This window comes from Hyaena hyaena, unplaced genomic scaffold, assembly GCF_003009895.1.
Source record: "Hyaena hyaena isolate Hyena2069 unplaced genomic scaffold, ASM300989v1 scaffold_5, whole genome shotgun sequence".
Lineage (NCBI taxonomy): Eukaryota > Metazoa > Chordata > Mammalia > Carnivora > Hyaenidae > Hyaena > Hyaena hyaena.
In genome coordinates this window covers 1386762-1397403 of record NW_024080637.1, presented here as the reverse complement: position 1 = coordinate 1397403, position 10642 = coordinate 1386762, and the positions used below count along the sequence as shown (strand labels likewise).

General features: G+C 42.4%; 1 protein-coding gene across 1 annotated transcript in view; it reads right to left on the bottom strand.

Moving 5' to 3' along the window:
- Positions 1-4191: 4191 nt before the first annotated feature.
- The window catches only part of CUNH1orf87 (chromosome unknown C1orf87 homolog), a 77584-nt gene continuing 71133 nt past the window's right edge, over positions 4192-10642 (bottom strand). Inside the window, exon 12 of the mRNA XM_039238045.1 lies at positions 4192-4648. Within this exon, the coding sequence (XP_039093976.1) occupies positions 4488-4648 (161 nt within the window). The 3' untranslated portion in view covers positions 4192-4487. The remainder of the gene's footprint in view (positions 4649-10642) is intronic.

Here is a 10642-nt window from a genome sequence, read left to right as displayed (position 1 = left end):
AGCAGAGGGCGGGGGGAGGAGGGAGGCTTTCCAATGTATTGACATTCAGGGCCATGTTGTGTCTGGGAAGTCCCCACCAAGCCTTCACACAGAACCTGGAGAGAGAGCATGTGGCTGAGCCAGAGCCATATTGTGCTCCAGGCAGTCTGATGGCTCCACAAATAATATTGATGCCTTTTGTTTGGAAACTCTTTGTGGAGGCTTCCCATTTCCCAACAAGCCACGCTAAATGCTGGGCCTCCCCCAAGCCACTGCCTTTTGCTTGGTCCCACAGCTAACTGTGCAGGCAGATGAGGTGCCTGAATGCTAATGAGAGGAATGGCTGTCATTCCTGAGGCACCCCAGCTCTGGGAACCCCGGCCTTTGTTGCTAAGGAGCATTGGAACAGTAGCTGAAAGGCTCTAATGAAGGGGGGAGGGCAAGGAGAGAAAGAGAAGAAAGGCCAGCATTTGTTTGTGGAGCTTCACAGTTCTCTGGCCAGCTCCAAAGCTGTCCAGTTGCTGATCCCAATTAGAATATCAAACCCCATATTGTTTCTCTTAATGATCTTGGGAAATTCCTCTGAAGAGTCAGCGAGCACTTAGCAAACTCTTTGGATTGCGTGATCTATACAGTCGTGTTTCTGCTTGTGTGAACACAGGATGCCAAGAGTCCTGAAAACACCCTTCATTTCAGTCCCCACGAGGCAGTGATGAAGCTGGCAGAGCTGGAGAGGGCAGGAGGCCACAGGGCTTCAAAAGTTTCATGCGGGGCTCTATTCTACAAATGTTTTCCAGGTGCCGACTTGTGGGTGAATCTGGGCTCTGTGCTGGAGACAAAGGTGAGGAAGACCTGAGCCCTGGCTGGAAGTGACGTCCAGACTTGCTGGGGAGACAGATCACACACACTAGAGAATATTTGCTCTAACTGTGACCTGCAGGACACCGTTGAGCTTGAAGTTGTGCACTGGATCCTAATCCTGACTCAGGCACTCACTAGCTCTTAGTCCTTAGGAAAGCATCTTTACTACCATGTGCCTCAGTTTCTTGTCTGTACAATGGGCATAGTAGTAAGGCTAGCACAGTTAGGTTATTCTGAGGAGTCCGGGCAGGTGGGAGAATGAAGAATAAGAATGTGTAGGGCATGGTCTCTGCCCTCCACGACTACATAATCAGGGAGCCACCTGTTGACTTGGAAGTGGTCTGTACTTGGAAAATGTATTTAATGATGTGGTCCAATGAATGGGGTAAATGGAAATACTGTATATGAATAAGATAGGAAGCCAGTTTTCCCTTATGGAGCATGTTTATATGACAGGTATATAGCTGGGCAATGTGTACCATTATCTCCTTTAATATGAATGACTCTGAGGTAGGTAGTGAGTTGCTCAGGGTCACACATCCATGAAAGAACCTGTCCAACCGGTGAGACTCAACTTCTATCACCTCTTCAGTGACCCATTTTAGAAGCTAAGGCTTTCAGATGGTTGGGGCAGATACAGTTGACCCGAATTCTCTCCAGGGCATACTGGGGTTTAACCAGTCCACTGCACACAGACACACACGGAGAAAGGTTCTGCTAGAGCAAGCTGGTCAGGGGCGCCTAGGTGGCTCAGTCAGTTAGGCGTCCAACTTCGACTCAGGTTGTGATCTCATGGTTTGTGGGTTTGAGCCCCGCATCGGGTTCTGTGCTGACAGCTCAGAGCCTGGAGCCTGTTTCAGATTCTGTGTCTCCCTCTCTCTCGGACCCTCCCCTGCTCATGCTGTCTCTCTCTCTCTGAAATAAATAAAACATTAAAAAGAAAAAGAGAGAGAGAGCTGGTCAAGCCACAGACAGCAGAATTTCTCTACCCAGTGTTAGAAGTTCACAGTCATGGGGAATATACAAAACACCGCAGACCTTAGGGGGAAAAAAGAGAGAAAGGTAATAGATTTTCCGTTAGTAAACCATGGAGAAGTCCCAGCACAGAGGTCAAGCCAATATTCTAACCCATAATGACCTTACAGCATTTTCCTGTTTGTGTTCAATGGTTTGCCTTGTGGTAAGGCTTCGTTTAACATCTACTGTCACATTGTCACCTTGCTATCTTAGCTTTTTTCTATGACTTGAGTTTGCTTCTTTTAATGTTTACTCAGAAAACATTAATAAGTATTTACTTATGCCAACTGGAAGTCTTGCAAATGTATATATGCGAGTGCACCCATGTGCACGCACACTCACACACACACACACACACACACACACACACACACACACATCTTGGGGTAAAGTAGTGAACAATTCCAGACAGGAAATGATCCAGAAACAATTGTTCCTTGGTTCTAGAAGGCAGATACTTCTCAAAATTTGCTTTTGCTCTAGGGGTAACCTTATGTCCCTGTGTCATTTCACACAGACCATAGTTCAAGCATCCTGATGCTCAGCTGCTAAGGGAAGGGACATAAGAAAGGTCCTTCTCTACTACGTGCGAGGAACTGTCCAAATGGCATGACTCTCAGTGTTTACAACACTCCTGTGAAACACCCAGTGTTTTTATTATTTCTGTTTTACAGTTGAAGGAACTGAAGCTCATGGAGATTAAACCCTTTCTAAAGGTACTACCTATGAAGTGATGGAGATGGATTTGGGCTGGGTTAAAGCCTATTCTTTTTCTGTTCTCTGTTGAAGGGTGGCTAGTGGTGGCGGGGTGACTGTAGATCCAGGTCTGGCCATTGCCACCCACTCAGAGAAGCATTCAGTCAGCAAGCTCTCCAGGTATACAGGGTGTGCACTACCTACAGTCACAATGCCCTAGGGCACCTTTCTGCTGCAGTCTCTGATGACGGAGTCGCCTCCACTTGTGTGAGTTGCTGGGTGCTAAGGCTATCCATGAGGAGCTAGTCTAGATCTCACAGAAAAGAATTGGGTACGGCAAGACCACTGCTCTCCAGGACTCCACAATTGAGTCTGATAACCCTGCCTTCATGTTTAGGGCCTCCATTCACCCAGCCCTCTCTCCAGTTCACTTCCCCACAGAGATGCAGGGTGGATGCAGCATTCTTCATGTTCTCCAGGAGGCTCTATCCCTCTGGCCAGTTATCAACAGGCAAGCACTCTCAACAGCTCTTCCACCTTTTACTTCTTTGAGCCTCTCTCTCTCCATCTGCAAATTGGAGTTGTGAAACCTGCCATATCGAGTTGTCACAGTTGGATGAAACAAAATATGCCCAGGTCCCAGCACACATTGGTTGCCCAATGTATACTGAATTGTCTGATCTAATATTCTAATTTTCCTCATTTGAAATTTGGAGTGCCTGAGAAAGCCACGTTTGTCTGCTTACTTCTCTGACCTTAAAGGCAACTAGGTCCAAGGGTTCTAGAATTGTTAGAGAGGTGGTCAGTCTGCTTTACGAGGCATTTTTCTGGGTTACTCAAGGATCATAAAAACTAAAGCAGGTTCACCCTTGAAGCCCTTAGAGATCATTTGTGTTAATAGATCAAAATTATTTTATTCTTAAGGGCTTGTTAAGATTTTATGAGACATGCCCCTATGTAAAATGGATAAAAAGGGATACTTCGGGATCTCTCTGCTTTTCCCCTTGACCTAACTCCTTCCTCCAGTCTCCCACACAGATCTGAAAAGCAGAATCCAGGTCATGCCACATTAATAATGGTTCTGGGAACACATTTGTCCCTGAAGTCCTAGGCTAGTATTCCTTCAGTGAGCTCATGCTCCCTATGTGGTGTGATGTGTGAGTATGTGTGTGTTCTGGGAGAGGTGCAAAGTTGGATAGAAAAAACTATGGGGACTGGTGGGAAGTTTCGCCTGATTTTCCTGCCAGAGAGAGCAAAGAAGATGTTACCTGTTCTAGAACCCTTTGTGCCTGGTGTCACACATTGAGAAGTGTATCCAGTACTCTGGAGATCTATCTGCCTGGGACAGTGTAACAGCAGCAATTCCTGTAATGAGTACAATGGCTCACTTGTTCAGAAAACCTCGCCTGGAATTCTGCTCTACCCTCAGTATTAACATATTGTTACCAGTTTTATTTTCCTTATCATGTGGAAATCCTTCCTAGAATAGCGACTGGAGGAAAGGCTGGCTTCCACATCCAACAATGATATATTTAGGTATACTTATGTGACAGGCATTTGTGGGAGTTGACAATATCTGGCGTATTTTTTACTCTATGGAATTGCAGGGTTTGCAAAAGCGAAGATTCATCAGCAATGTAGGGGACAAAACCATGTAATGTTAACAAGGAGCTTTGTTAGAATTAAAGGGGGTTTTAAGACATTGGATTCTTGCCACCCCAGGAGAGGAAACCTGTTTTTTTCGGGTCACTCTAGGCTGCCTAGAAGGGAGCAGCATAGCCAGAAATGAAGTCCAAGTCCAAAGCATCTCCAGTTGCTGAATCGGCCTTGACTCTGACAGTGCCTTTGCCACCATACACGGGCTGGGGAGAAACACGTGTCTGGGTAGAAAGGAAGAAAAGGGAAACATCTGTTCTCACAATATGGGTTTGTTATCATAGCTCCTTTAAGTACCGAAGTGCTGGCTCCAAGAGCATATTTTCTCCTGCACAGAATCTCCGCAAGGCTTGGTCGATTTTCCGAGGGCTCAGGGACAGGTTGTAAATGAGATTGTAGTTGTGAATGAGGCGTCTGGCCCGTTCCTTTTCCAGGACTCCTGCATTTGGGTTGGGTGGGTGGAAGGTTTGGGGAAAAAAAAGAAGGGGAAAACAAAAAAGAGAAAAAAAAATCTATTAGCTCAAATGACTTCTGAGTAAAAACAAAATGCTAAAATGCTAATATTTTGACACTTGAAGCTTCTTAAAGCAACTGAAGGTTGTTCTCTGTGGCCATAAAACTTTTAAGGCCAATTTTTATAACAGGTGGAGTACCTGCTAAAGTCAAGTTATAATTGTTCCGGTTTATTTTTATCTTATAAAGTAGCCACACGTGTTCCTAAACATGCAGGATTCAAACAGCTCATTTCTATGCTTTTCTAGAAATGTATTTACTGTGACCCCCTCCTATCTGTTGTGTGATTACAGGTAAGTCATCTCATTGCTCAGGGCTCAGTGTCTCAATCTGTGTAATAGAGTTGGCCGTGCTTATCACAGGATGCAGCCTGGTACCCATGTGTTATATGTATCAGTACCAAGGTGCTTTCCATATTGAGAGTAGGTGGATTTTGGTAGTTGCAGAGAAGAGTGTTTTTTTTTTTTAATTAAAAAATTTAATGTTTATTTTTGCGAGAGAGAGAGAGACAGAGTGTGAGCAATCAAGGAAGGGGCAGAGAGAGAGGGAGACAAAGAATCTGAAGCAGGCTCCAGGCTCTGAGCTGTCAGCACAGAGCCCGGACGCAGGTCTCGACCTCGTCAACCACAAGATCATGACCTGAGTGGAAGTTGGAGGCTCAACCGACTGAGCCACCTGGGTGCTCCATTGCAGAGAAGAGCTTTAAATGTAGAACACAGCATTAGCAAAGATCAAGTACTCATTCATAAGTTCCTAATTGTGAGCTCATATATGTTAGATACAGATACGTGCTTGGGAATATAGAGGATTTAGAGAAGTGACCTTTTACCTCAGGAAGATCCCTGACCAGTTGAGATGATAAGATATGTAGAAAATTAACTAGAATACAACAATAACAATAATGACTCTCTCTCTCACACACACATACCATTTATCATATTTCAGGCACTCCTCCAAACATTTTACCAGTAACAATTCACTTAATACTCACAACAGTCCATTTTACAGAGGGAGAAACTGAGGCATAGAGATGGTAAGTTACTTGCCCAAGGCTGCTTAAAACCATGCATTTAACTGCTGCACCACCTTATAAAATAAGGGGGAAGAGATTGTTGCAAGTAAGGCTCAGATTGTTCCCTAACTATGTTCCTTGAATTGTGAGGATCTACACCACAGGTGTCAAGGGAAGTTTTTAAATATCTCTTCTAGGGATTAAAGATGCATCTCTTGCATGTTGTTCTCCTCCTCTTCTGTACTGGTGCGGGCTGTGATAGCCACTGTGAAATTCTTTCTCAAAGAGACCGGAGGTGGTCCCCAGTCATGCTGTAAACGTCACTACTGGCCCGTTGGAGTTTGTGTCTGCTGGATACCTGTTATCTCTGTTTAAGCTGCCAAGTATTATTTGTGTGTTTTTTAAATGTTTATTATTTTTCTGAGAGAGAGAGAGAGAGAAAGTCAGGGAGGGACAGAGAGAGAGGGGAACACAGAATCTGAAGCAGGCTCTAGGCTCTGAGCTGTCAGCACAGAGCCAGATGTGGGGCTTGAACTCATGGACTGCGAGATCAAGACCTGAGCTGAAGTCTAATGCTCAACCCACTGAGCCACTTAGGTGCCCCAAGTATCATTCATATTTAAGTGAGCAAACACTATTGAGCATGATGCTCCCCTTTGAACTGCTCTCTGATGGCTATTCTTAACAGTGGGCTATAGACATGTCCTAATGTGACTTATTCTATTCGTTCTGTTTGGTTCTATCCTGTCCCATCCCATCCCATCCTCTCTCCATTTGTTTATTGTCTATCTCTTCTATTAGAATGTTGATCTTGGCAGACATGGCTTTCTTTGAGTTGGCCAATTGTATCTCTGCAGTTCTCTTGATCTGGTGGCTGCTATTGGTCCGGTCTAGGTTGGATCCCTCAAGACATTTCCTCATATTCTGCCTCTAGAAATATTAGCCTTGGGTTTTGGAATAAGTTCTGACTGGGGAAGCTACTTTAACATTTTGAACCTCAGTTTCCTCAACTTTAATATAGGGATAATTAAAATGCATATAATGAAAGCTTAACACAGTGCCCAGAACTAGTAAGCACTCATTAATGCAAGTATTATTATCAGATAATTATAATAGTTATAGCATCAATATTATTTAAAATATATAAGAATGTATCTTAACAAGAGATTTTTAAAATATACACAACTGAGTTTATATTTTAATTACAAATTAAAAGTAATGTTAAAAAATACATCTAGAAATCACCACCGGTGTGCATGGGAACATTTTCCACTATCTTCTGAGCTTTACCATTGGTGGAAGATTCCTAGGGTTAAACAAGAGTCCACTGACTGAAATTTGTATCTGTCTAATTTATTGTCATTAGGGAATGCCTATGAGAGCTGCATAAAATAACACTTACAATACATCTTAGTGTTGAAAATCTGTTCTTGTCCCACCAGCACCAAAACTAAAGGACTAATAAGACCTTCTTTGACATCTTTATTCTACAGTTTACAAAGAACTCTCAAATCTAATTTGATCCTTTCTCAAATCGAGGGAGGTATGTTTTATTGTTAACAGTTTGTAGATCAAGAAATAGGCTTGGAGAATATAAATAACTGGCTTTCAGGGCTCAGCAATTAGTAAAGTCTGGACTTGAATCTAAGTCTTCTGGTAAAAACAAACAAAGAACCAACCAGCAAGGCAACAAGTGAAACCTCATGTTCTTTCTGGTATGTCATGGGCGTTTAGGGTAGTGGGGAGTCCAATAGAACTGGGTTTGAATTATGGCTCAACTCCCCACTGGCTATTCTTTCACCACTTTGAGGTTGGCTTTTTCCTCCATAAATAAGGACATTAATCCCTTCAGCATGTGGTTGATGTGAGGAGTTAGTGATTCAATGTGTGCAAAGTCCAGACTCATGCAAAGAATGTCCTTGAGGGCTCTCGTTGCATTCTGCCTCCTTGAACTCAAAAACGTTTTCTATCTAGCCTTCAGTTCATTGGGAAGATTCCAAATCTACCATTCACTCAAACATTTATTCCAACCGCCCTTTTTTCTTTAGAAAACATGACCAGTTATTCACAGTCATTTCTCATTCTTCCTCTTCAAGGATATTTTCTTGACCACCCCTGTTAGAAAATAAGCACAGAGTAGCTTCCCAGAAACACTAATTTGATGATGGATGGTCTGTCTTCACCCTGAATGAAGAACACCCTGGCCTACATATTTCCTTGCACATAATAAAGAACACTGATTCATCAATAGGCAAAGTAGGTATCATCTGCTCAGTGTCTAGAATGAGGCTGTGGTGGTCAGCTAAATACTGTGGTGAATAAACCAATGAAATGACCTCAGTTAATCCTCTTTCCTCATTAAAGATAGTTATAGATGTTCCCAGATCAGGCTGACACATTCCCTGGCTGACAAGGAACCAGTGAATTTCATAGAAACAGAGAAAACAGGCATAAATAGTGAAGATACCATGAGAGAGGCATTTCAAATTTGCTGGAGTAGACCTCCAAAATCAACAAGACTCTGTTTTTCCTCAGAAGAGTTCAGAAGTATGAGAAAGGCCCCAGTCTTTGGGGAGACTTTTAGCAACTAAGTTTATGATCCATCATCCATCCCTGCAACCTAGCATTTGTTTCTTTTGAAAAGTCTTCTCTCTCCACCTGATGTTTGTTAGTTTGTTTTTGTTTGTAACCCCATCACCACTCTGGTAGGAATACCTAGATTCGTGATTATTTCAGTGATATTTCTTTTAAATTAATTTTTATTTATTTTGAGAGAGACAGAGAGCAAGCAGGGGAGGGGCAGAGAGAGAGGAAGACAGAATCCGAGGCAGGCTCCACACTGTCAGCACAGAGCCCGATGTGGGGCTCGAACTCACAGACCATGAGATCATGACCTGAGCCGAAGTCAGGAGTTGGATGCTTAACTAACTGAGCCACCCAGGCACCCTTTCAGTACTCTTTTAATCTCCTTTTGTCCACTGTCATCTCTAAGTGATCTATCTCAGCTTTTCTTGTGCTCTCCTCTGATCGAACCTTTGGTGGACATTGGGAAGAGCGCTCTCTTCCATGTAGCCCTTTCTGAATACTCATCTCACATTAGAAGATGAAATTCTTTTAATCTCTACTCTCTTTCCCTTGGACTCTAATCTTGTGTCTTCAATTATAATACTTTACTACATGTTGTCCTTGAAAATGTTTGCTTTTCAGCATTTAACTACTGTCAATCTTGGTGTCAGACCTAAAAGCTCCTTGGGGCCAGAGACCATGTCTTTAAAAAAAATTTTTTTTAATGTTTGTTTATTTTTGAGAGAGAGAGAGAGAGAGAGAGAGAGAGAGACTTGAAGAAGGGCAGGGAAAGAAATAGACACAGAATTGGAAGCAGACTCCAGGCTCTGAGCTGTCAGTACAGAGCCTGACACAGGGCTCAAACTCACAAGCTGTGACCTGAGCCGAAATTGGACGCTTAACCTACTGAGCCGCCCAGGCACCCCCAGAGACTATGTCTCATCCTTTCTAGTTTTCCTTCTGATCCAGCCTCTAGTGCAGTGCTAGGCTCATAACACATGTTTAATAAATGATTTTCTAATTTAGCTAGATGAATTTTTCATTAATTTTTTCTCCCCCTCTCTTTGAAGTCCTTGGGTTTTATATGGTGGTTACACTTTATATGGTCTAGAGTTGAATGGTAGTTATACTATTATGGTCTAGAGTTAAGTGCTTTGGAAATTTAAAACAAAACGAAACAAATATACACAGAGAATGAAAATACAAGCACTGCTACTGTTACATGATTACTTCTAGAGAGTACTAATGTATCTGCTCTTTCTTTTGTTGTGATATAATTGACATATACCATTGTGTAAGTTTAAAGTGTACAATATGATGATTTGATACATGCATATATTGGGAAATATTTACCACAATAAGGTCAGTTAACATATCCTTTATCACACACAATTACCATTTGATTGTGGTTGTTGCTGTGGTGGGGAGCATGTTAAAGCTCCACTCTCATAGCAACTTTCAAGTGTACAATACAGCATTGTTAACTAGAGTCCTCATGCAGTACATTAAGTCCTTGGAACTCATTCATCTTATAACTGAACGGGTGTACCCTTTGATCAACATCTCCCATTTTTCCTGGCAATCACCATTCTCTCTACTTCCATGCACTCCGTAGTTTTAGGCCCCACACATAATACACTAACTCATCATAAACACAGAATGTAATTAAGTACAACGATTTCAGTCCAGGTGCTTTATTATCTGCTCCCTCTTTTCCATTCCCCAGGCTTCTGACCTTGATCTGGCCTTCATTTTCATCTGGACATTGCAATAGCCTCCTTTCTCATTTTCCTACTTTCTGTTTCTCCTTCAATCTGCACATAGCCATTGAGGGTCTTTCTGAAATATAACTTCATCATACCACTTCCCTGCTTAGAAACTCAAAGTGCAATTCATTCTCCTTGATCTAAATCCAGATTCGTTGGTCTGGCCTCTAAGATCTTCTTGGATCGAGAATCTTATATTTTCTACCTTTATCATTTAACATTCTTCTTAATAGCCCCTGTATTCTTTCCAAACCAAACTTCTTACACTGAGCTTCACACATAACTCTTTGCTTGGATAATTTGCACTTTTGCCAGAAAAGTCTATTTCATTCCTTTGTATGTAAACTGCACTTTATCCTTAATGGTTAACTTCACACTAACATAACCTTCTCTGATCACCTCACTAGGAAGGAATTCTCCTTTCTCTGAATGCACACATAGCACACTATAATGGTATTTATCACCTTCCATCTTGGATTTATGTATGTATTTATACTCATTTATTTGTTCCCTCAAAAAAATGTTGAATAGGGGTGCCTGGGTGGCTCAGTAGGTTAAGCATCCAACTTCAGCTCCA